Source organism: Petaurus breviceps, unplaced genomic scaffold, assembly GCF_028583685.1.
Source record: "Petaurus breviceps papuanus isolate PSGF00001 unplaced genomic scaffold, PetGlider_PUasm1.0 118, whole genome shotgun sequence".
Lineage (NCBI taxonomy): Eukaryota > Metazoa > Chordata > Mammalia > Diprotodontia > Petauridae > Petaurus > Petaurus breviceps.
In genome coordinates, this window is record NW_027185616.1 from 4811867 (window position 1) to 4839420 (window position 27554).

The 27554-nt window shown below is 38.8% G+C and overlaps 1 protein-coding gene across 4 annotated transcripts; it reads left to right on the forward strand.

The window, feature by feature from the left end:
• The first annotated feature begins 3475 nt into the window (after positions 1-3475).
• On the forward strand, positions 3476-22274 carry METTL22 (methyltransferase 22, Kin17 lysine). 4 transcript variants are annotated; one of them, XM_069085457.1, is made up of 13 exons: positions 3476-3595; positions 5723-5889; positions 7058-7435; positions 8314-8354; positions 8438-8582; positions 10936-11007; positions 11328-11381; positions 12251-12331; positions 13960-14031; positions 16406-16508; positions 17780-17948; positions 20978-21004; positions 22113-22274. In XM_069085457.1, the coding sequence occupies exons 2-13, from the start codon at positions 5757-5759 to the stop codon at positions 22113-22115; spliced, it is 1278 nt and encodes a 425-aa protein (XP_068941558.1). In that variant the 5' UTR covers positions 3476-3595; positions 5723-5756; the 3' UTR covers positions 22116-22274. The 4 variants fall into 4 exon arrangements, 3 of the variants coding, with proteins under 3 accessions (XP_068941558.1, XP_068941556.1, XP_068941567.1); XM_069085455.1 differs by lacking the exon at positions 22113-22274 and having other exon boundaries at positions 20978-21110; XR_011167855.1 differs by lacking the exons at positions 20978-21004; positions 22113-22274 and having other exon boundaries at positions 13960-14035; positions 17780-17825.
• The last annotated feature ends 5280 nt before the right edge of the window (positions 22275-27554 follow it).

Genomic DNA, 27554 nt, shown 5'->3' on the forward strand with positions numbered 1-27554 from the left:
TATTTGCAGGCTATATGACCCTAGGCAAATCCCTTAACCTCTGCCTGACTCAATTTCTTCATCTGTAAAATGAGGGTAATAACAGCACCTACCTCCCGAGGTTATTGTGAGCATCAAATGAGATAACTATAGAGCCCTTTTGTTATCATGTAAATTACCTTGCCAGCATTAAAGCACATGATATGTGTGCATATGTGTGCTAGCTATATAAGTATCATTATTAATATTACTGTTATTATTTCAGCATGCCTTTAAAGAGATTCCAAGTGGCCCCTCACCTCAATAATGCACCTCCCAAACTACCCCATATTTAACTACTTTGTATTTATAGTCTTTACATTTCTTCTGTATACACATGTATATATACCGGGTATCCAAAAAATCTAAGACTTTAAGGACAACCTATACTTGTTGCCTCTTCCATTAGAATGTAAGCTCCTTGGTGATGAGAATTGTTTTATTTCTTATATTTGTATTCCCCTCCCTAGCACTACTCAATAAATGCAGTTACCCTTGTGGATGGTTAGGATGAAGAGATGATAATAAGTCAGGATAGCTGAGTAAGTTAATGAACTTGTAGGCCAGGGTTGTGGGGAAAAAAATGTGCATATTGAAATCCCCAATTATGAAGGCGGGGCAGGAGTAGGAATAGAAAGGGAGACTGTCAGTCAGGTACTGGTTCCTTAAAATAGGAAGGAGAATGTCCCAGATATCAGTAGATGACTGCAACATGGAAATGGTGGTATAGATGAATGGAAAGAACTTCAAATAAGGGAAGGTGATAGAGGCAGGGTCTGGAGTACAATAGAAAGCCAAAATAAGCCACTTCTTCCTCCTGGCCCATTGTTTTGGGAGACATAAAAGGTGTGTCATGGGGTGTGGGTTCCAGAGAGGTAGTGTTTCGGGAGAGAGTCAAGTTTCCCAGATTCTTAGAAGATGGAATTAGTGTGACAAGAAGAGACATAGGATGAAAGAGAATCTGTTACCAATGGAGTGACATCGCATAGCTGCACAACAGAATAGGAGGAGAGCTAAATTTAGGCATCCTAGAAGGATAAGGGTGGTGTAGATAGGGATGAGAGTTAAGGGAGAGGGAGGGAAAAATTTTCACTTCAGTGCACAAATACTCTGAAGTACAGGAAGAAGGAGAGCAGAAGGTAGGCATTTGACAGCCATCAGATGAAGCAATAGCCTGTTTATTGGGGCTCTCACTATTAAGTTTCCTGTGATGACTGAGCACGGCTTCCAGTACGGCAATGCAGCATCAGGTTTGGGTTAGTCGATCATCTGCCTGGACCTGTGTCCTTTTCTGTAAATGAGGAGGTTGAGCTATATGACTTAAGGGCCCTCGAAAGTACTAATCTTCCAAATGCTATCCATCATTAAAAAGCAAAGTCAGAGGACTATTAAATTGATGAGATAATCAACATATATGAAATAACTCTCAAGCACTGCAAAGGACAATAGAGCTCAGTACTGAATGGAAGGGCAAGAGACTAGAGGAATTGGGACACCTGAATTTTCCCTCTGCCATCTCTGGGACACAGTTTTCTCATCATATAATGTGGGGCCAAACTAGAATATATCATGGATTCCTTCCAGCTCTTTCAGACTCTGATTCTATCGAGGAAAGTAAAAAAATTCCGTTTCTGGAGATGTCAACCTGTGTGACAGCCGTTCTTTAGCAGCAAGTTGGCTTGTACAAATGATAAGGAATAATAAGAGATAGTTAAGAGAAAATTGAACTCTATCTGGAAAACCAGTTTAAGGTACTATTTTTGTTGTATCATTTTTCAGTCATGTCCTACTCTTCCTGATTCCATTTGGGTTTTTCGTGGGAAGGATATTGGACTGGTTTACCATTTCCTTCTCCATTTCATTTCACAGATGAGGAACTGAGACATACAGTGTTAATGATTGCTCAGAGTCACCCAACTAGTAAGCATCTGAGGCTGCATTTGAACTCAGGTCTTCCTGACTCCAGGTTCTATGTATACACCATCTAGCTACCCCAAAGAGTTAACAGAATTGATAATAAAACATACCTCTCCCCAGGAGACAGGAGGATACAGTGAGGACAAAATATTGTCTACATTGTCAGAAGATATTTCTATTACAAGGGAGCAGGTGTCAACCCCTGGGAAACTCTGGGCCCCTACCTTGCTCTGACCAGCAGTTTCTAATCCTCCCTCTTCCTGGATGGAAATAGTTTTAAAAGGCTGCAACTTTGTTCTTTTAATCTCCCATCAACACTCTCTTTCTGTAGTTGGGCTCTTCTGCTGACCCTACAGATAACTCTGGCTTGGGGCAAGCCAACAGCCTGCCCCTGTGGGCTAGAGGCAGTTTAAACCAATCTTGTGGTTTCACCCACCCACCGCTCCATCCACCCACCCCTCCTGAATGTGTGTAACTCCTGTTGAAACTACCCTTTCTTGGAATCCTTGTAGGAAAAGATAGCCTGGTACCCCGAATTGCAATTCCTTGATCCTGAATAAAATGCCTATATTATAATGCCTAAATAAAATACTTATTTATTGACCACTTGACTGGTCTGAGTTTTTGCATACTTGACACAGGGAAGGGGTTTGTTTGTTGGCTGTGATGTAAAGACAAAATATGCACCAATGAAACACTTTTTAAACAAATAAAGAAAGAAAAGTTAAAGGGATAAAGAAGAGAAGAAAATAAAGGAAAGGAAGAGGAATGAAGAAAGAAAGGAGAAGCATGGGATCACAGATTTAGAGTCTTAAGTGACATTCAAGGTCCTCTAGCACAACTCCCCCATTGGAGGCTTAGAGAAGTTAAGTGACTTGGCCATGGATGTGTGTCAGACAACAGATTTTTTCAAGTTTTCCTGAGGTCAAGGCCAAAAAGGGAAGGAAGAAAAAAAATTTTAAATGAAGGAAGGGAAAGAGTGGGAGGGGGGAGGAAGAGAGAGGGGGAAAAGAAAGAAGAAAAGGATACAAAGGGTTTGAAAAAAAGGGAAAAGGAAGAGGATAAAAAGGAAAGGAAGAAAAGGTAAAGAAAAGGAAGAAGTGATAAAAGAAAGGAAGAGAAAGAAGTAAAGAGGAAGAAAGGAAGGGGGAAGAAAGGAGAGGAAAGAAGGGTGAGAGGGAAGGGAGGAGAAGAAACAGAGGATCGAGTCTTCTCCCTGCTAGCTGCACGCTTAGCACCAGCGCAGGGGGCGGGGGGGGGGGGGGGTGAGAGAGGGGGGGGGGGGGGGGGGGGAGGGGGGGGGGCTGCACTGCCCCAGGCTCTTCAGGGGTTAGCCTCGTCGGCCAGCACGGTAACAAAGGCAGGGTTCGCAGCTAGGAGCCCTTTCCGTTCAGGGATCCCAGGCGCAGGCACGTGGAAAGCACAGTGGCCGAGCACGCGCACGAGCCCTTCCCTCCTCTCGGCGCGGGGCTGGCGCGCGCTCCCGTCCACAGCGCCCCCTGGCGGCCCTCGCAAGCGCGCTCCCAGGCTGGAAGGGAGGAGCTCCGTGGCCACGCGCGCCGAACATGGCGGCGGGGGAGGAAGCGGCTCTGGCTTGCCCCGACTAGTGGGTGGAGGGGTTGGCGGGTCCGCTCGGACTCAGCCTCGTCCCGGCAGCCGGGTAAGCCTCCCCTTCTCCATTCGAGACATAGGGAGGCGCGCGTCCCCAGGGGAGCGAGGAATTCTGGGGGCGTGTTAGGGGAAATGCTTGGGCGGACCCTAGGTAGGCCCGGGGCGGGGAACTGGGAGGTCGGAGGGGAGACGACGTGCGCGTGCGCGTGACCGCGGTGTGGGGGGGCGGGGCGGAAGCTCTTCTATGATTGGGTGTAGGGCCCGGTCTGAACGTTCACCTGTGTGTCCACAGCCCTGCCTTTGACCCCATGACCCCACCCTCACACTTCACCCCAGCGCCCAGCCTCGTCTCGGTGCTGAAGGCTGTTAACAGAAGTAAGAAAAGCCCCCCGAAAAGAATCGAGAGTCTGGTTCGGCGTAAGGCCGCGTGCCCCCTCCGCCCGCCCCCACGTTGTGGTCTGACCCACGCATCTCCGTCCTTTGGTGGCTTCTTGTCTTAAACTTCCTGCAGTTTTTGCTTTTTAAAGGCTAAAGCAGTGGAGCTGATCGTCAGGTTTTAGCTACATGCATACGCATATGTGCATATGCACATCTAGGTGTGTGCGCGCGCGTGTACACATGTGTACATACACACGCGTGCACACAGCCCCTACCAGGCTTGCCCAAAAGTCTCCCTCCCAGTTTTCCTGGAGGTTTTCCAGGGGAGATTGGGTGCTTCTGTGTCAGTCATTCTGCAGAAGGGATTCATGGTTCAAGTGCACGTGGAGCTGCATGACCTCCCCAACCCCCGGGTCCCTTCCAGCCCTTTGACTCCATGATTTATGATAGAAATTTAGGTCCTCCCACTTGGGTGGGAAAAGAGACTTGGAGGTGAGGAGGGACCTTCCAAGTTGTGTAGAACGATGCTTTTTGGGTTGACAGCCCTTGTGCAGAAACGACCCTACATTTGACAGATGAGGAAACAGCTGAGGAAGGAGGGAAGTGACTTCCCCAAGGACACACAGTAACTGGTGAAGCTACTAACTTAAACTTGAAGACCAGGTCTTGGAAACAAGCCCCCTTGGGCCTCTTGAGATGGAAAATTATAATCATGGTGGTGTCTTAGACTCCCTTTCTTCCCCCTGCCCCCTTACAAGAATATAGGACATTTGCAGTTTACAAAGTGCTTTCACAACCTTCTCTTAGGCTTCTACAACCTGAAATGTAGACATTTATAAAAGAGCTATGTGTTCTGTCACCGGCTCTCAGTCACATGGGCTAAAGGATAAATGAAATCTGCATACAAGCCCCTCAACTCTTCTTCCCCTTCAGCACCTTAAAAAAACGAATGCTTTTATCAGAGTTGTTCACAGACTCACAATTTTGCCTTTTGCCTTTCGCTGCTGGTAAGGGAAGAGAAGTAAAAGAGGCGTCTGAGTAATATCCCTAAGCTGAATCATTGGTCTAGAGTGATTAGATTCCAAGAAACAAGATGGATCCCTGGCTGGGTTGTGTCTCAAGTAGTAACATTTCTTGCATATGATTTGTATTATATATCCTTCCTATGATTAAACACCCTTATTAGACATACTGTACATGCTTGCATTGTTCAAAATACGCCATCTCAGTCATCCAATCTCAAAATAGATTATAATCCCTTTATGCTATTAATAGTCTAATTTGCTTTATATTTATTTGTATGCCTATCTTAATACCACCATCTGATTGTAATGTCTTTGAGGGCCAGGACTTTGTTTTAGTTCGCTTTGAATCTCCAGTACCTACCATTGTGTGCTATACAAAATTTTTTAGATGGAGCCTGTGATTTCACTGGTCTGGGGAACTCCTAATAAGTAAATTTCCTTTTCCAATGCAGCTTAGCACCTGATCTGTTACTTAAAATCTTAAAACAGTTGCCCTGAATACTAAGTAAATTACTTACCCAGGATCATACAGAAAGTATGTATCAAAGTCAGAATTCTTGAATCTCGGTCTTCCTTACTCAGGCTAACTTACCAACCACTATTCTGCACCTCTCTGTTTGTCACGCGTAATGGGCCCTTAATAAATGCTTGTTGAAGAAACCTAAACCAGCTCAAGGACATACTTCTAAGTGTCTTTTGATAAATATTAAGTGGGTAATTAGACATTTTCATTTGCAACAGCCTTTCATCAAGGGGTTATCTTTTCATTCTAGATGCTCTTATACAAATTAATAGCAACATTGCACGATGGTGGACCCAGAAGAGGAGGAAGTTATGGAAGAAATTACATTTAAAAGTGACACTGTGCTGTCTGATGTGCATCTAAATGTCCCAAACAGAAGGCACCTCATGGTGCGTCTGAATGCTGTTGGCCAACCTGGTAAGGACAAAAGGTTCATGGCAGAATCCCTCTTCTCATGTGTTTGTTTTCCATTTGGATTTGATTTACCAACCAGCGCACCTCCAAGAATAGAATCATATGTCCTTTTCTTAACAGTGATTGGGGGAAAGGAAAGAATGAGGAGTTAATTAGCAACACAATGAGTTCTTCATTGAGAAAAAGGCAGGTTTTGTTTTTGTTTTTTTTTTTGCTGTGGTGGAGTATGGTGCAAAGGAAAAAACCCAGGATTGAGGACCAGGGCTCAAATCCCAGCTCTTCTCCTTGTAATTTGAGTGACCTTGTCACTTAACCCCTCCAGACCTCCGCTTTCCTATTTGGAAAGTATTTGGGTTAGAGTAACCCACTTCTGAGATCCCTTATCATTTTATTGTCTTTGGAGATAAAGAACTACTGGCTACTGCCTTCTATGTAACTACCCTTCATTTAAATATAGAAACACCAGGATTAGGTTTTCCTTAGCCTCTTCTCCCAAATAGCTCCTTTGAACTTCTCTCAAAGAGTTTAAGTTCCGACCTTTAACAACCATTCCATGGTATCATCCACATTGCAGGAGTTCTTAACCCAGGATCCACAGACCCTCCCCCCACAAGGGGTGCTAGGCTTCACCAGACTGTAAACAGGTCCATGACACAAAAAAAGACTAAGAATCCCTGATCTAAAGCCTCTCTAAATTTCCAACCCTCTTCAGCTGTGGAGCCCTGAATTGGACAGTCTTTATGAAGGTTTAACTCGTATAGAATATAACTCAAGCATTGCCATGCGGTTTCTATATGCTATATTCCTGTTTGTGCATGTCATTATCATGCTTTATGGTAAGATGTGTTTAGTGATATGCTCTTGAACTTACTCTTCTGAAATTCCCTACATTAAGTAGGTCCTGTTTTATGGGTTTTATCTAAATACTTTGTACTTGCTTATTAGCACTCATCTCAGTTTTTGACTACCAAATTGTAAAGGGTTTAGTCAATGTTGAACCTATCCTCCAAGTAACTCACCCCATCATGTGAACCCTGTGGGCATGCATCCTGTTATTCCCGGCTTTCTATTTAGTACTGTCAAACTGGACTTTCAAATGTCTTAGTAAAGAAGTTAGCACTTTCCAAGAGAGATCTTCCTGCCTCATATTTCTATCCGTTTTGTCTTTCAGTTTTTCTGTCACAATTCAAACTTCTGTGGAACAAAGATTCTTGGAAAGATAATCAAGTTAAGGGTAAAAAACAAAAAGACATTCAAATAGAAAATACTGTACATGATGACAGAAGTATTCAGGAATCCTGTGGCAAGAATAGCAGTGGCACTGATTTTCTGAACGAGAATGAAATTCAAACTTGCCCTTGTACGAGAATAGAAGCTCTGTTAGATAATGATGGTGACTTGGAAGTGGTGAGAAGACCACGGGTTTTCACTGAGACAAAACAAAAAGAGCCATCAAGAAATAAGGTACACCCTAAAATTCTAACCCAGGGAGCAGAACATTTCAGTGAAGAAGAGCAAGAAAATATCTACCACAATATGGTTAAAATAGGTAAATATGCAAGAATTGTCCATTCACAAAGTATGTCTGTGTCTTCTGTGAGACTGTGAAGACAGCATCCAGTATGTTGCCCACTTCCTCTATATGCAAGAACCCACTTGATAAATTTCCACTAACTGGTTATGTGACTTTGGGCAGATCACTTTACTTTCTCGAGCTTTAGTGCCTGGAAAAATGAGGTACTATTGATACAAATAGGGTTGTTAGCTGGCTTGGGGGAAAAGATGATATTGCATTTGGAATCCTGGCAAGATATATTGGTGGTGATGTCCAATAAGTAATTAGGTGCAATTGAAGAGACGACAGGGCTGGAGTTGAAGATTTAGAAGACCTCTGCATAAAGAGAATGCAAAGCAGGGCAGTATATCTGGTTTTCCTTCAATAAAACCTAGTGACTTAAAAGTCTCAAAAGTCAAGTGTGGGGAAGAATGTTAAACCTGCCTCTGTAGTGTTCTGATTGTTATGTTTCTGAATTTAAAAAATTTAAGTCCCTCTGAAATAGTGTATTAAATTTAAGTACCTCTGAAAGAGTGTATTCTATTAAAAATAAATGCATGCTTAGTTGCTTTACCTACCAATCACAAATTCATCTAACCTAAGTTGCTAGTGGCCAACAGTTTCGGGGTACAGGATGAGAGGAGGGGTGCTATTTAGGTTTAAATCAGATGCTATTTGCCATCTTTGTTAGCACAGTAATAAGCCCAGAATCTGTCTACTTTTAAAATTCAGAGCTGTTATTCTTGCCTGTTGGATATTATCTTATAAATGAAGAGCAAAACAGCCCTAAATTTAAAAAATCAAGACTGTTTTTCTCCTTATTGCCTGTTCCTTTCAAAGAATATGTGATCATTGGTTTTCCATTCTGCCAGAGCACACTATGGCCACCCCTCTCGAAGACGTTGGCAAACAGGTAGGTGTGTTCTTTTGTTTTTTGCCTTTAGCATCTTAGAACTTTCCTTAAAGCTTGATCTGTGCTTTACTTGTACCCTGAAGGTGTGGCGAGGAGCTTTCCTTCTAGCTGACTACATCCTGTTCCAATGTGACCTATTCAAAAGCTGCACTGTGCTTGAGCTTGGGGCTGGCACCGGGATTGCCAGCATCATCACAGCAATGGTTGCTGAGACTGTTTACTGCACAGGTACTTTGTGTCTCCATTATTTGAGTAAAATAACAGTATTCTTAAAGTGTATACACAAACTGAAAATTGAAAGCAAGCAGCTATTGATTTTTCTTCTTTATTACCCTGACTTTATCTCTCCCCTCCCTCTTACCCATTCCCCCAACTTGATTTTGATCGCTGTTGTCAAAGTGACCCTGAAGCTTTAGATTAAAACCAGACATAAACAGGATTCTTTTAGGACTATGGGGAACCTGTGCTGCTATCAGTCTCCTACCAACTGAGAAAGGAGAGAAGTGCCAGAGAAATGGAGGGGGCAAGAGCAGGAAGGAGAAAGGGATACATACATTTCCTTACCAAAGAGAAAAATGTGGGAAAGATCTGAAAATCATGCAGCCCTTTTACTAGGAAATCCCATAATAAAGTGTGGGTTATTCAAGGTTGGGGGGCTATGATGAACAGTTCACATACACTAGCCTCTCCTTCCAGTTTTCTACAAATAACAAATGTTCACTTCTCAGAGAGTTAGCTGAGGGAAACCGCAGTCTTGAGGCAGCTCTTAAAAGATGATTTCGTTTAATTTTTCTTTTTACCACATATTTAATATTAAACTGAGCAGGCAGAATTTTCAGATATTTCAGAATCTCTTAAGAAAGTGTTTCTGTGCCTCTTCCAGGCGAATCATAGCATTTTTGAGCTGGGAGGGACATAGAGATCATCTAATTCAGTCTCCTTCTAGATGAATAAACTGGGCTCCCCCATCCCGGCCCCCACAAGGGAAGTAGCTTACCCAAGGTCACATGTTATTTAATGACTGTGCTGGGTCTAGGACACAGTTCTCCTGACTCTTAGTCAAAGCCTCAGTATGTTGCTTTTAACTTAAGAAAGGTCTGACATTTTTCCTACCTAAATTTTTGTGTTTTTGAATCTTCGGTAATAGAAGAGGGTTGTTGGGATCACTTGTCACCTTGGATTTTCTAACATATAATAGGATGAGTGGTTTAACAGGTCTAGAAGGAGTAATTTGGCTACCTGAACTCTTTCCCCTTCATCTCCTCCTTGCTGCAAACAATAAGCCAACTCGACACCTTGAAAGAGTATTCTTTCTTGTTTGTACTTAGAAAACAAAATATTTTATTTTTTTCTGAGGACATTTAAATTAAAAATTAAGCAAGTTACTGTTTTGTAATAAATCATTCTTTAGGAAATGTGTCACTTAAAATTTCAACAGTAAACATAATTATTTGACAAAAGAATTTTTTAAATTTTATAACCAGATGCTTCAAACCTACATTAATTTCGAGTTTTTAATTTTGATTTTGGTTTTCTGAAGTGAGATCCTATGATTATGTAATATTCCTCGCCCAAATTAATCACAGTTTTGAATAGGTCATGTTTTCTATAATTCAGAATAGCAACAAGAGGTATATTCTTTAAATTCCTAACTCTTCAAACATTGTTAAAATTCTTGCCACTATTTATCAGAGGCTCAATATCCCCTAATAAACAGAACGTCAAGAAGGTGTTCTGTACATGATTTAGGAGAATGAGTTGTTTATAAGTTAAACCCATCTTTGTTCCAGTCTTTTCATAGCAAACTTTGAGAATCCTAACTTGAGCCTACTACAACTTACTATTATATACTATAAGAAAGACAACATCTTAATCTTTCCTGTGTTTGTCATAGTGTCGTGAGACAGACCAGTTCACATGGTTGATTTTCTTTATGAAAAGGAGAACTATAGAAGTAGCATTGATTTCTTGTACACATTATTAAATGCACTGAAATGTAGTTTTCTGTATACATGAAAAAGATTTTTCATTTTCTGTGTGAACCAGATGTATCGTAGTCTCGACTAAAAATTACTTTTAAAAACCATAGCCTTGTTAGGTCAATACGATTATAGCAGAAGTAAATTCCTGTTGAAACAAATGAGAAAGACCATGTCACAGAAGTGACTTAGAGACTTTCAAGTATAAATGATGGGAAGGGCTAATGGTGAGATAATGTAGAATTTTTAAATGAATATTTTAATTTGATCTGTGGCTAAATAATAGCTATTCTCACTCTGCCTAGCTCTCTTTTAAGCAAATATTTTAGTTTAACCACCATGAAAGTTGTTCATTACACTCAGAAAAACCAAGAACCATAATTAAAGTTACTGAGTTATTGCTTCTGATTTCAAAAATGAGATAGACTGGAGAACTTTTTCTGTACCTTCAGTGCCCTTTCCCTATATAAGCATAGAATAGTCTCCTATAATTTTATTTTATTCCTATCTTTGATAATACAGCTCTCCCCAAATTAAAGCATTAAAATATAAAATGTTATCATTTCTCGTACTGAAAAATGCTTACCAACATGTACTTTCAGATGTGGGTGAAGATCTCCTAACTATGTGTGAACGGAATGTTGCCCTAAATAGGAACCTGACTGCAACAGAAGGTAAAGTTCATTTAACATTTTGCACTTGTATGAGAAGGTTTTTTAAAATCTGACTTTTCTTTTGTTTCATTTATTGGTAAAATGAAATCATACCATTCAAACTGTTTTTAATAATGGAAAAAAATCTTTTTGCAGTGACTGTCGATGCTAGATTTCAACTGTCTTTAGTACATCCTACCAATTAAGGGGAAAAGAAATATTTTCTCTAGTTATTAGTTTCAAATTTCTTCAGCTTGTGGTGTTTCAGGAAGATTTTTCTCTTCATGTATTGTGCTCCTCTCTCCCAACTTGTAACATGATTTTTTTTTTGTGCCCGATAGGAGGTACAGTTAAGGTTAAAGAACTGGATTGGCTGAAAGATGACTTATGCACTGGTAAGTTTGCTTCCTTATTATTTTAAATATTTGCTTCAGACTTTTTAACTGACAGCTCTTCCTTAATATAGTACCAAGTCATTTACTTCGAAATTGTTCCTTTTTTTTCTTTTTTGTTAAAAGGGAAGCCCGTTTTAGAGGGAGAGGGGGAAGAGATACATTGGGAAATGGATGTGATATAAAAGTAAGATATTTTAAAAAGAAGAGCATTTGAAAAAAGAAATTATTCCTGAATAAGCAATCAGAGGCTCTGCCATAGTTTAAAATAATTGTTATCTCTGCTAGATTTACTAAAGACCAATGTGGGAACAAGGTGACTGAGAGAGAAAAGTGATTGCTCATAGTCCACAATTTGGAGGTGAATAGCAAGAGCTGAAAGGGATCCAGACTTAATCCTATTTGTATCTTCCTCTGCTGGTATCACTGTGTTCTTCACATTGTAGTTACTTGGTGGCTGTTGGATTAATGAATGAACCTTGCGCTGTCATTGTATTTTACAGATGAGAGAGCTGAGAGACAGAAGGATTAAATGACTTGCCCAAGGTTTTATAGACATTTAAGAGAAGAACCAGGACTAGAGTCCAAGTCTCCCAACTCCTAGTCCATTTGTGCTTCCTCTCTGTTAAGAGTTAGAGCAATTTGACAGGTGGATGGGTTTTCTAAAGTACCTTCAGGACTGATTCCAAATGTAGACTTCTCAGCCTTTATTCGCTTCAAAATGAGCAGATTTCCTTTGTGGGTCCTTGCTACTACTTTTTTTTTCTTTTGTCTTCTTTTGCTAGAGAACTTGATTTATATTTTTGATGGTAAAGTATAGGGATGGGGAAGTTAAAATCACTGTGCTTTCTTCCTTTTTTTTTTTTTGATAGATCCTCAAGTTCCTTTCAGTTGGTCTGAAGAAGAAATTTCTGACTTATATGCTCATACTACCATCATAATGGCAGCTGATGGTAAGGAAACATTATTTCACACAGAAGATTTTTCATATGCTTAGTATAGTGTAACTCCTTGTGTGTGGTTTTCTGAATTACAGAGGTGTTTCCAGAATTGATCATTATAGCATCAGGCAGTTCTGTACCTCAATAAGGTACCAGTTCAATCCTAAAGACCATATGTTTCTTTAAAGAAGTACTCTAAATCACTTTTTTTCTTTTCTTCTTTCATTTATTTATTTATTTTTGTTTTCAACATTCACTTCTATAAGATTTTGAGTTCTCAATTTTCTCCCCTTCCCTTCTTATTCCCTTTCCGAAGAAAGTGTGCAGTCTGATATAGGCTATACATGTACAATCATATTAAACGCAATTAGTCATGTTGTAAAGAATTAGAACCAAAGGGAAAAACCACAAGAAAGAAAAAACAACAAAAAAAGAGAAATAGTATGCTTCAATCTGCATTCAAACTCCAGAGTTCTTTTTCTGGATGTAGGGAGCATTTTCCATCATGAGTCTTTTGGAATTGTCTTAGATCACTGCATTACTGAGAAGAGTTAAGTCTGTTAAAGTTGATCATCATACAGTGTTGCTGTTACTGTGTATAATGTTCTCCTGGTTCTGTTCATTTCACTTAGCATCAGTTTGTGTAAGTTTTTCCAGGTTTTTCTAAAGTCTGCCTACTCATCATTTCTTATGGAATAATTGTATTCTATTACATTCATATACCACAGCTTGTTCAACCATTCCCCAATTTATGGGCATCCTCTCAGTTTCCAGTTCTTGGCTACCACAAAAAGGGCTGCTATAAATGTTTTTGTGCATGTGGGTCCTTTCCCCATTTTTATGATCTCTTTGGGATACAGATCTAGAAGTAATATTACTGGATTAAAGGGTATGCACAGTTTTATAATCCTTTGGGGATAGTTCCAATTTGCTCTCTCACAACTCCACCAACAATGCATTAGTGTTCCAGTTTTCTCACATCTTCTTCACCATTTATCATTTTCCTGTTTTGTCATGTTAGCCAATCTGATAGGTGTTATGTGGTAACTCAAGTTGTTTTAATTTGCGTTTCTCTATTCATTAGTGATTTAGAGCATTTTTTCATATGACTATAGATAGCTTTAATTTCTTCATCTGAAAATTGCCTGTTCATATCCTTTGACCTTTTATCAATTGGGGATCTAAATCACTAGTATTCTATTTTCACTTTATTTTTTTCATAGTTTTTTTTTTCCCTTTTGGTCTATTTCCTCTTTCACAACTGTGACTAATATGGAAATAGGTTTTACATGATTGCACATATATAACCTTGTAATGGCAAACACAGCAGTAGTTCACACCTTGTTTCAGCTATTGAATTAACACCTTGTTTCAGTTCAAGTTTCTTTTGAGTCTTGTATCAAATCTGTTAAGAAACAGAACATGTGAACCCCACAACTTGTGAACCCTAGAACTCATGAACTCCTGCAACAGGAGGGGGAGGAGCTAATGACCATATATAAGGAGAGGCCAGAACTGAGAACTGGTGGTATCCCGGCACTCTGCGCTGTCTGTGCTGATGTTTGTTTGTGATACTTTATACAGAAACCCTGGGACCTCACTAGAAGCTAAAAGAGGATTTTCTGGTTGTGTATTTACAGAAGTCCTGCAGGAGGCTTTTGGAGATCCTGGAACTTTACTGATGATTTGTGCTGACCTCTTGGACCTTGTTTGTGGGTCTGTGTTGATTTCTATATTGCTGATTTGTGTTGAGTTCTCAGACCTTGTTGGTGGGTCTGAGTTGATTTCACAGGCAGACAGTGAATTGATGATGGTGCCAGCAATGTGAATGAATATTACTATTGCTCTGTCAAGCTTTATCTTCCCAGAAACAGGAACTGTGAAGAACTTGAAATAGACTGGACACTGTGAACTTCAGTATGGAACGGGAACTGGACAAGGAGCTGGACGAGGAACTGGGCGCTGCCTTCCTTTGAACCCAGGTGACGGTTGGAGCTGGGACCATGGAAGAGGAATCATGGAAGCTGAGAGCCAGCCTCCGGTCAAACTGAAAGAAGACTTTACTTGGATACTGTGTACTGACTGAGAAGATTATGATTTACTGCGACCTAGGGGTAGAGAACTTTGACTTTTGTATTTTGTGATTGAATTAAGGATTTTGTGATTGACTAAATGAATGTACTTTGTTTAAAACCATGTGACCACTTTGGTAAAAACTATGTGGCCATTTTGGTGATAAGTTGTTGAGTTGTAACATGGTGAATGCTGTATTTGGATTTTCTGTGATAAGTTGTAACATTGTGAATGCTGTACCTTGATTTTCTGTAAACGTTTTGCTCAATTTGTTATTGAATAAATAGATCGCTATACTGTGTAATCAGGACCTTGAAGGCTGTTCACAACAGCAGTCCACTGGAAAGCTACTGTGCATGGCTTTACATTATGTAATGTTAATGGAATCTGAAGATATTCCATGCCCCTTTGTATTGGCAGATAAGCAGGTACTTAGCACCTTGTTTCAAATTAACTTTGTTTAACCTATTTAATTAACACAGAAATAGTTAACACTTTGGGAGGAAGTTGTTGGTGTAACAGGAAGGGGCAGAATAGGGAGGTGCTATACTGTATGTAAGGAAGAACACAAGCTGGAAAGACAGAACTTCTTGGGACAAGCATCTGGAGGCAGAGCAGCTGCTGTCAGAGAGAGACAGGGAATTTCTCTCAGTGAGCATCTGAAGGCTGGGCTGCTGTTGCTGGACTGGAACTTCTGTGGAGAAAGTGATTTTGAGTTTGAGAACGGAGCTGCTGAAGACTTCCAAGGGCCAACTGGAGCTGCCAAGGACTTCTGAGGGCCAGCTGGAGCTGCCAGGGGAAGCATGACTGTGGTGTCGGTACTTTGTGGCTCTGTTAAGTTTTCTCTTCCCAGGAACAGCAACTATGAAGGATTTGAGATGGACTGGACACTAAGCTTTAAGGTGGAGCGGGAACTGTACAGAGAGCTGGACAAGGAACTGGGAGCTGTCTGCCTTTGAACCCAGGTGACAGTTTGGTGGATTCAGGCAGGAGCTACCTGCCTTGAGTCAAGATGAAAAAACCTCTCTGTGGATACTGAGTAGTAACTGATAAAATTGTAACTTACTTGTGACCTAGGGGTGGATGGCCTGTGTATTTTCCACTACCCCTTGAGAGTACTGAGTAGTGACTGATATTGTAACTTAATTGCACTCCATGGGTGGAGAACTTTGACTATTGTACTTTGTGTCCCACCTCCTTAAGGATGAGTGAGTTAAGGATTAAGGAGGCTCCCCTCCTTAAAACTGATTGAATTAAGGATAATGGAATGATTGAATTACTAAATGATTGTACTTTGTTGAAAACTGTGTGACTACTTTGGTGAAAACATGTGGCCATTTTAGTGATAAGTTGTTGAGTTGTGACATGGTGAATGCTGTATTTTGATTTTCTGTGATACGTTACAACATTGTGAATGTTGTACCTTGATTTTCTGTAAATGTTTTGCTCTGATTTGTTATTGAATAGAGAGCTCACTATACTATGTAAGCAGAACCTTGAAAGCTGTTCACAGCAGCAGCCCTCTGGAAAGCTGCTCATGCATGGCTTTACAAACCTATATCAAATTGCTTACCATTTTAGGAAGAGGGGAGGGGAGAGAGGGAGAAAAATTTGGAACTCAAAATCTTGTAAAAAAGGTATGTTAAAGGGGCGGCTAGGTGATGCAGTGAGTAAAGTGCCAGCCCCAGAGTTCAGTTCTGGCCTCAGACACTTAACACCCACACAAAAAAACTAGCGTGTAACCTGGGGCAAGTTACTTAACCCCAATTGCCCTCCAAAAGGCAAAAAAAAAGGTATGTTAAAAATTGTCTATATATAATTGGGGGAAAAATAAAGTATAAAAAAGAAAAAAAACATATAAAAAATTTCACATTATTTTCAAACTAAAAAGAAAAAAGAGACTAAATATTTCTTTTTTTACAAGATCTGTTTCCATACACCATTTGTAGGTAACTTAAGAAGCATGAGATTTTTCAAGTGGTAATATGCTGGTTTTTATTAATTTTTTTGCAGTTTTTTATGATGATGACCTCACAGATGCTTTATTTAAAACACTCTACAGACTTACTCACAATTTGAAAAATGCTTGTACAGTCTACTTGTCAATAGAGAAAAGGTATGTTTGGCTTCACATTTTGTGTATACTACATTGATGACATGTAAGGTTTTTTTCATGTGTCAGCCAAAATTTGCTTTTTAAACCTTTTAAATCTCTCTGTTTCTGTCTTCGTACACACACACATATGTGAGTTGTGTATGTATGTATCTGTGTATATATCTGTGTATATATGTATATGGATTCTATGAGGAAGAATACAATTCTATGGAATTCCATTTTCTGGGATCTTAATACTTACCATAGGATGGAACAAATAAATAAGGTGTGTACATCAGAGATACAAGTGAAAGACTCTAGAAATAAATAAATATATATATATATAACTCTGGCAGCATTTCCCCCCTGTCAAATGAACTTTAAAATGTTGATCTTTACTCCTTAGCATCACTTTGTTTTCCCCCTGGGCATTTGAAGTACAACTGTATTATTTCAGTTTTCAGACTAAATTGTGCCTGCAAGGTCTCTGCTGTTTGGGGCCTGGTGCCTGAGGAAATCAACTCATTTGTGCTGATTTTCATTGGTGTTGAAATACATGGTGTTTGTGCTACACATATAGAACATTTGCCTTTGTGTATTTTCAAAATGTACGGTAATTTCACTGGTGTGAAAAATGACCCAAGCTTTGGTTTCAGACCTATACAGGTCTGAGACAAACAGAGAGAACTGCACTTAAAATGGTTCTAATAGAACATGCACATTTTTTCTTTTTCTTAATTTTTTTAGAAGATTTTTGCTCATTGTGTACGCAGTGTCATCTTTGAAATTTTCCCACAGCTCTTCACCTAGTAAACATTTTAATAAAGGTTTGATGAATTTGGATTTTACTGAGCAAAGAGAGCCAGCGATTGGCATTTGAATTACTTGATTTTACAGAGATAGCAATAGAATTATTAGCCCAGAATTGAAGTCTACTGTGATCCAGCCCAGGAATCAGAAAGAAAGAGGATCTAGGGAACAGGGAAATTGTAACTATCCTGAAACAGGTTTTAATTGTCCATCTAAATGAGGAGCTTTAATTTCAACCTATCAACTCTGGTTATTTTCAAAAATATGGAGCTTACTGGCCTGACTTCCCTCTAATCCCAAAAATAGTCAGGGGAAAAAAGGGATAGAGGGATATAAAGACATTAATATTCAAGCTGATAGTGTTTGGGGTAGCGTAAATGGTTAGGGAAGTGAAGTTAGCAATATCTCTTAAGTATTATAGAAGAAAAGCATGTCTTGAGAAATTGTCAGTGTAACACATGGTTCTTATGTTTTTTTTTCAGACTAAACTTCACACTTAGACATTTGGACATCACATGTGAAGCTTACAATCATTTTCGATTTTCCCTAAATGATCTACAGAAACTCAGAGATGGCAAAATGAAGTTTATTGTAGAGCCAATTGAAGCTACTTTCCCCCAGTTCCTTGTTTATGAACGTATAGAGCAGTTGGTAAGTACCATTCATTTAGTAAACTAGCAGTAATATGCTGAGTTAATTGCTTTGCCACTAAGCTGTTTAGTCAGCAGAAAAAAAAAAAACCTTGAATGTGCCAAAAAAAACTTCAAACTGAAACTTCTTAATTACTGTACTTTAGGAAGTTTTTTTTTTTCTCTGCATTGATAGTAGCACCCAGGGACTAGGGTGTAAGAATTGTGAAGGATGCCAAACATCATGCTTGGCATTTCCTCCTCTCTCCTTTCCTTTTCTACTCTGTTCTCTTTTGTCAGCTTCTCCTCCACCTTCCCAGTACCCAGTACCTCTTCCAACCCAAGCTCACCACTGTAGTTGAGGTCTTCTATAACATCGTAACAACCTCCAGATGTTTCCTAATATTCTTCCAGTGAAAAGTGATCTGCATGTTAATGCCCCTTCTCTACAGACCTTGCTGTCTTTAAAGGACTAATCTGATAATCAGCCTAAAGTATATTCATACATATTACATTTTAACAGAATAATGCCATCGGAGCTTTAATCTAAAAGAGTAACTAATATTTGAATTTCAGTTTTCTAGAAGGACTGGTGACTGAAATTGCTCTTTCCAGAGTTAACAGTGATCTGATACATTTTTTTTTAGTCCTCATCCTTGATGACATCTCTTATGCATTTAATACTATTGACTATCCTTTCTTCCTACTCTCTTCCCTCTGGGATTTCATGATGCTCATCTCTCTTGGTTTTTCCCCTACGTGTCTGACCACTTCTCAGTTTTCCTTTGCTAGCTATAGCATGTCTCTGTATCATGGTTCCTAAATGTGGATGTTTCCCAAAGCTCTATTCTAGACTCCTTCCCTCTTTGCTCTCCACTTCCCCAGTGACCTCTTCAGCTCACATGAATTTGATTATCATTTCCAAGCAGATTGCTCCCAGACTTATATATCAAACCCCATTCTCTCCTCCAAACATCATGCCAACATCACTAGTTGCCTATTGGATATGTCATGCTGGGTATACTGGGGAATAACTACTAGTAGTAGATAGAGCATCAGGCCTAGAGTAAGGAGGTTGGAATTCAGATATGGCCTCAGACATTTACTAGCTGTGTGACCCTGGGCAAGTCACTTCACCTGTTCGCTTTAGTTTCCTCATCTCATCAAATGAAGTGGAGAAGGAAATGGCAAACCATTGCAACATCTTTGCCAGGAAAACCCCAAATGGAGTCACAGTGAGTCAAAAACAACTAAAAAAAAACTAGAAATATCTCAAACTCAGCATGTGTAAAACAGAACTCATTTTCATTCCCCCATTTCCAACTCATCTTTCTAACAAACTTTCCTATTTCTTTTGAAGGAGCCACCATTCTTCTAGTCTTCCAGATTCACAATCTCAGCTTTATCAACTTCTCTTTCTCCCCCACATATCCAGAAAACTGACCAATCTTTCCATTTCTTTGTCCCCAACATCTCTTATGTCTGACTCCTCTCTAGTAACACAACTACACCGTAGTTTGACCCTCATCACCTCTCACCTAGGTTATTTAAATTGGTTTCCCCACTCTAATCTGCCCGACACACTGCTGCCAAAGTGATTTTCCATAAGTCTGGATCTGACCATATCTAACTCTACTCATTCATCTGCAGTGGCTTTCTCTTGCCCCTAGAATCAAATATAAACACACAGAACACTCCATCTCCTGTCCCTGCCCTTCTACTCGCCCTCTCCCATGCATGCCTGGCTTGTACTCCCTCTTCTTGTCATAGAATCCCTGTTTGGCTTCAAGATGCAGGTTCAATACCACCTTCTACATGAAGCCCTTCCTGACCACCACCCCCCCTCCCCTAAAGCTAGTGTTTTCCTTTCAGACTGCCTTGTATGTAACTGCTTTGTATTTATTTGCACTTATTCTCTGTATGATCATTATCTGATTAAAGATAGCTTCCTACCCACCTACATTGAGGTTAGCCCAAGTGACACATTTACAAACACAAATGGTATTTTAGTACATTGTGTTTTCTAATGCTTACTTTTATAATGTACATTTGTTCATTCATTGAAAAGTATGTATTGGACCCTCATTATGTATTTAATGCTATTTCAAGAAACAGAGGAAATAGTTGCTAAGTTTTACTGTTGTCTTAAAGGGGAGAAATTTTTCTTGCATCAAAAAAGTTCAATCCCTTTATAAGAGTAAGAAATTTTTTTCTCTTAAAAAAAAAAAACCAGCTGACCTTCCAAGTGTTATCAGCATTTAAGGGTACTCCATATTTGAATAATACATCTGGGCAGCATTTAAATCAAAACTGGATTGGCATGAATTGTTCTTGCAGCAAATGTTTATAAGTTATGTATGTCACTTATATGAATCTTCCCTGTTTTATTAAAAGTATTACTAATCTGTATAGTAACTTGCATTATGTACCTTTATAGATAGGTAACCTGCTCAAATTCTACATGAATGTTATATGAAAGGAAATATATGTATGTGTTTATATGTATTTCTTATAATATAGACACGGGTATAGAAATTGAGGTCATTTGAATGTTTCTACTTTTCAGTGTGTCTCTAAATTTAAAAGCTTGATATTTTCATGTTCTAAGCATATCTCTAGCAAATGAGTTTTTTTATAGAGAAAATGGTGTGCTGTTTTCCATTTCTTCACCGGCAGGTTTTAAGGGTAACAGTGTATAACAAAAGAAAAACTCCCCACCAGATTCATCAGCCACAGTATATTGTGGTTAAGACCCTTTAAAATTGACAAATTGTGATGACACTCACTTTGGCATTTTTAATTGTTTGAATCCCAAATGTCTTCTTATATTGCAAGAGTATTATACATCCAACTTTTCTTACAATTAGATGAGAGTATCTCAGAATAACAAAGAAATTCTCCAATTTCTAAAACAATCTGTATGTTACTGATAGAATGTGGTGGTTTGCATAAGGTTTAAAAATCTCTTATGCTAAGGACTTCCCTTTATTAAACTGATATTTTCATCATAGTGACCAGAATTTAGTTTTAAAATCTGCTCTCCCCTTGCAGGAACTCTGGAAGATTGTTGCTGCACCAGTAAGTTGATCACTCGTGTGAACAAGGCTGAAAATATTCCCCTAAACTGGTTTGCTACAGTTCTTTCTAAAATGTATTTTCAATAAAACCAAAAGCTACCAATCTATTTTTCTTTAGTTTTTATGATTAAAAATAGTTAATGTTCCTGAAGCAGTCTAATCATTTTCAAATTTTTGTGATGTTTTTCTTTTCATTCTTTTAATGATTTTTAAATTTTTCCATGTGACACTGTTCCATACAGCCTTGAGAGCATTGTCTCGTGTGTAAACTGAATGGGAATTATTCAGTTTTCACAATCTTTACTTGTCTGTGAAGTTTGTGTTCAGTCAAAGGGCTGCACTTGAGGACCTGGAAGGCCACATGTGGCCTCAAGGCTGCAGGTTCCCCACCCATAGGCTAGGCTAATTATAGACTCACACTGGTGTTTTTGTCAGTATTGTGGCTTTTGCGCTTGCCATATTAACAGTTTGTGTATATTTGCAATGATCAACACTAAGGACTCATTTGCTCCTGTTATTTTATATTGTCTCTGTCACAAATCATTAACATGTTCAGGGCTTGGAGTGTGTAAGTCTGACTCCGTGCCACTGCATCACTGCTTCTGGTGCAAGAAACAAAAACCATTGTCAGAATTCCTCTTTCTTCTTTTTAAAACCTTAGGCTGATTTGTGAGTAAAATCAGGTAAATGTTCTTCATCCTTTGAAGCAGACACCAAAGCTGCTCACTCCTTTGTACTCTGTTTATCTGACCTTTACTCTCTCAATCTAAACTGCTTGGTTTATTTCCCATTAACTTCAACCTAATTCCTATCTCATCTGCATATATGTATAATCTGATATACAGACATACTTACTTATATGTATATATGTATGTAAGTGTTTGGGGCTGTAATTTCTTCTGATGCTGTACTAGGTTGTTTGTTTTTTTTTTTCTTTTCTTTTTTGAAGTAGATCTAAACCTTAGGCCCTTGATAATGAGGGTATCTCTGTTGGCTCAAGATAGGTTGCCAACTGATGTATTCAACTTGACTGGTATTTTATCATAGAAGCTAGATCATTCTAACTGATGTGTCATCAGATGGCCGGGTTTTCTTATTTTTTATTGTAGTAACTTCTGTTACCCAGCGCTGGATGTTTATTATCCCTGAACCTGTCATCCCTCTTCAGTGAATGGCAAGAGAATAGCAAGTGATGGACATGCTTCCGTCTCCTACAAATTCAACATGTTCTTTACACGGCTTATTCATAAAGTAAACAAGTACCTAGCAAATCGCTATCTCAGTGTCTGTGTGTCTCAGTGAAATAATACACCTTTTTGGCTCACCTATGCATATGTATCCTTACCAAATTTGTTCCTAAAACATTCCTATTCAGTTTTCTGCTACAAATCCATAAGAGGTACACTTGCCTAACTTTTAAATCTGGCGAGATTTAAAATCCAAGCGAGCAGGACCTGATAAGCCACAGACAATTCATACATTGCAAGTTTTCTTTAAGAGATCACTTACTGAAATACTTACCTTTAATTAAGGAAGATGGCACATCATGACACAGTAGCTGTGGATGATCCTGAGAATTAATGTTCAGAATGGCAATCTGAACTTCAGCCAGATATGCCATCTTGTTATATTTCAGTGCTAACACTGACATTTTCACAGCCTTGCTAGTACGTGCCTATAAATGTAATTTACATAGAGCAATAGAATTGTCAAGGCATTCACCTGATGCATTAGTGTAGATTCAGGTTTTATGTGTAAACAACTCAGATTGAATGTTTCTTTTAAATGGGGCCAGGAATTAATCTTGATACCACTGTAATTCAAAACATCATCAGATTCCCACTCCTTGGAGTCTAAATGTGATGTTATCACTCTGCTTTACAACATAATTCTGGATTCCTCAGTTTAATGGAGCTTAAGCTGCTTTGCACCAATATTTTAAAATATCCAGGCCCTCTGAATGTTGTGATACTTAATTAATTGGGCCAGTGGCACATTTTATAGTATGTTCTAACATTTCAGAATGTTATATGTGGAAAGATGTGGTTTCATCAATCTGCTGCGATATCATGTATTGAAGAAGGCCTGTACTCTAAAAAAAAAAAAAGCTTTGATCTGAAGGTTTCAGTTTTTAGGATCTGTGAGTTTGAAATGTCTTATCAAGAATCAAGGTAGAAAATGCATCTCTGGGAAGGTAGGGCCATGTATAATTTACTGGGAATTCACTATGTGGCATTGATCTCTAGCAGTTCTTTCTTGAAAACTGCTTTCAAAACAAGGAATGAATTTGACCAGTATTACTGATGATACATGAAATGTTACACATTGCTTTTTTTTCCTCAGTGCAAACTGGTAAAGTAGCTTTAATTAAATTAAAATTTCTTTGCATTAAGGTTACAAGGGCTAGTGCTTCCCCTATAAATCAAGAACATAAGTTGAAGTTTGGCCTTACTGAATTGGCTTTCAGGTAATAGGATATTTTTCTTGGAACCTACAGTTTCACAGCATTTAATTTCTTATTTCAGTTTCAGTTTTTTGTACAGCAAAACCTTGATTGACCAGATTTCATCTACCTATATTAATTTCCCCCACTCAGACCCTCAATCCCAGTCCCCAGAATGTGTTTTTAGCAGAGAGAGACAGATTACAAGAAGTATAAACTTGGTGTCAAGGATTTATTTAAAAAAAAAAAACTTTCAAAGTTTATGGAAATCATAAGCCCAGTCTACTACATATATTATAACTTTTGTTCATAATGTAGTCTTCCCATGCCTTATCTTGGCATGAAAGTGGTCTCACCTTAAAGTCTTTGAGCTCAAATTCTGACAGGTGGTCCTACCAAACTGGAATGGCCATAAGTATGGAACTAGCAGCATAACCGTCAAAGAACCAACCTCAAATATTAAAGCAATTGAGTGCAAAGTAATATTTTTGGTCAAGGCAACTCAGCCATGTCCTAAAGTGCGGACAAGTTGTGCTGTGCATTGGTAAAGGAATTATCCAGAGAAATCAGTTTTCTTGAAGCATTGTATCATATGGTGCTTCCATATGCATTATATTCTCATTTTTCTTTATGGAACCTGTGAAGAAGATTGTACAATATAAATTCAGTCAACATGACCCTCTTTCCATCCTTCTACCCCTTTTCCTTCCCTGATTCCTTAAGCATTTCAATTCAATAATTATATTGAATTGCAAAGTGTTCCTTAGAGAAAAAAAGCTACTTAACTTGAAGGATATGTAGTACTTGTGTCTGGACCATGAGAATGTAATAAAAATGTTACTTCCTAAATTAATTTACAAATTTAATGCTATATCAAACTGTCAATAGAATATTTTAGAGAGCCTAACTGATAACATTTGGAAGTACAAAAGATCTAGAATCACAGGGGAAACAATGAAAAAATTAGGAATGAAGGCGAGATAGCACCTCCGGACTTCAAATTATACTTTAAAGCAGGACTCAAAACTTCTGTAGCACTGCATTTTTAAACATGGCGTAAGTGGAAATTTGTTTTGTTTGGCTATGCATAGGTTTTGTTTTTTACTTTCAGTGGGGGTTGGGGAGGTGAGAGGGAGAAAAATCAATGCTTAATTGAAAAAAATAATTTCAAAAAAACTGCACAGTAATGATTTTCAGTATCATTTGAATAGACCAGAATAATCAGAAACAATTGAACCACAAACATTAAGTCCCTACTACATGCCAGGTGCTGAGGATTCAAAAAGGAGATAGTCCTTGTCTTCGTGGAATTTTTATTCTATTGAAGATGGGCAGGGGTTAGTGAGGGTAGAATACAGCATTTATAGCATGTGTGCAGATATGTATGTGCAAGGCCATTTTTAAAAGGCTAGAGCACTAAATAGGGAGAAGAGCAAAGACTTCATCGTAGAGCTGACAGCTGAGTTGTGTCTTGAAGGTAAGGATTCCAGTGTATTCCAGAAATGGTGTATCACTTATATAAAGGCAGGAGATGGCATAGTGTGTTAAGGGCCTAGCTAACTGTTCCATTTGGCAGGAACTGGGTATAAAAAAGGGGGAATGATTGCAATAAAGCTAGAAAGGCAAATGAAAAACCAAACTGTAGAAGACCACAAATGCCAACTTGAGGTTTTTAGATTTTATCCAAAGGGCAATAGAGAACCACTGAATATTTTTGAGTGAGAGACTAAGATGATTAGATTTGTGTTCTAAGGCTATTGAGCAAATGTGTGAAGGATGGATTGGAAGGGGAATGACTAAAAGGAGGAAGGCCATTTTGAAAGCTATTGCAATAGACAAGGTAGGAGATAATGATTGCCCAAGGTAAGGTAGAGTCTGTACAAGTAGAGATGAGGATGAATCCTAAGAGATGTTTTAGAAGTAGAGTCAATAAGACTTGGCAGCTGATTAGATATAGAGATTGATGGAAAGGGAAGAATTAAGGATGACTCCAAAGTTGTGAACCTGGGTAAATGGAAGGATGGTGTTTCCCTTGATAAAAATGGAAAAGTTTAAAGATGGGATGACCAAAATAATTGCAATTAATCAAAATTTTCTGTATCATGAAAGGCAACTTATAAAAGATGCTGAATTTAAATTATCTACCACTACTACCCCCAAAATACCATAAAACACTTCAGGAAAGACTTTAAATTTAGTGTAAGCATACAAATAATTTTGATAAGTACCAAATTTCAGAACCTCTAGATTGACATGGGGAAGAAGGTTTTTGTTGTTATTGTTGGTGTTGATATGACTTTGCATCTATCAACTTTGATCACCAAAACAAAGATTTGGAATGATTAAAATCAGGGAAAGTTCTAGAAGGTAGAGAAAGAATTGGCACTTCACTAGTAGTCTCTAGTGTTATAGAAAATTCTGCTCAGTTCTCATTGAAACCCAAGTGTAGCATACATTTGGAAGGTTCTAGAACTATATTTGTGTGTATGTGTACATATGTATACACATACATATACACATACACCCATGTACACGTGTGTAGGTATATGTGAGTATATACACATATGTATGTACACACATGTGTATGTGTGTATATATATGTATATACACACTGCATAGGCCCATAAATTGGGAATTAAGGGTGACTAGACTAGAGAGAATATTTTTTAAGCATTATAATAGCTAACTTTCATAGAGTGTTTTACATATATTGCCTCACTGACCCCCCCCCCCACAACAACCCCATGAGGTAAGGGCTATCTCCATTATACAGATGAAAAAACTAAGGCTGACCACTGTACCACCTAATTGCCTCATATTTCAATTTGCTTTACACTTGTCTGAAAATAGATGGAAATAGCGCAGCAGATTTGGCCTTCATCTTTACATTAAACAAGCTTATAGAGTACTAACATGTAATCAATACAGCCACTCTAGTGTGTGACTTGCAACCAGCTGACCCTCAGCACCACCACTTTGGAAATAAAATGCTGCATAGAGGCATTGCAGTGCTGTGAGAAGAGAGCTGGACTTGGGGTCAGAAGACCTAGGTTCTAATTCCATCTCTGCCGTATATTAAATGTGTGACCTTGAGCAAGTCACAACGTCTCTGAGCCTCAATTTCCTCATCTGTAAACTGAGTGTGTTGGACTTGACCTCTAGAGTCCCCTCCAGCTCTAAGGTTTAGGATCCTCATATTCAATTGCAGCCTCTTATCCTATAAATAAACACCTCCTGGAGAGTCACCCGGGAGAAAATTCAATTCCCTTGAACCATTGAGTAGTGAACTAATTGTTTCCCCTAGCATCATGAATCATACTCTCGTCAATGTAAGAGCAGACTGAAGGGGGGTTTGAATAATCATCTCCTAGAGGGAAATCTTGAATCCAAGGTGAATGACTGACTGCTCAGTAGTTGGGAACTATGAGGGGTGTGTTGGAGCCAACCCCTACCCCTCACGTGGTTCAATTTTCAGTGTCAGCATTTACCTTGGAAATCAGCAAATGCTGCTAGTTTAGGCTTGATTTATTGTTTTGTTGATTGTCTAGACTTAAGAAAGTGATGGAGAAAATGTTAATGCAGATTCAACTTAAAAGTGTGTCCTACATACGTTTTTCTGGGAGAACTGATTGCTAAACATTTGCCAGCACACCCCCTGGGAACCGTACAATAACAATGAAATAAGATCTCCATGGAATGAGAAATTCCTAAAGGGCAATACTTTTATAAACCTTGTCCCTGCCCCACCCCTAACCTCTCTTTGGAACCCAAATATTCTAAAGAATTATTTTTTCCCCGTAACACACAGTATCATTACTGATAAAGGACAAATTTTGTTCTTTTAAATCAATGAACAAGCCTGTATTAATAAGTCCTTACTATGTACTAATCACTGTGCTAATGCCAGGGCCACAAACAAAATTTTAAAACTATCTTTGTCCTCAAACAGCTTACATGTTAAGGGAGTAGATACATATATAAACAGGTACATGCAGAATAGATTCTTAAACAGGGGTCGGTGAACTTGCTCCTTTTAAAAATATTTTAATAACTATTTCAACATAATTGGCAGTCCTTGTAATACTCTGTATTTTATTTTATCTATTTA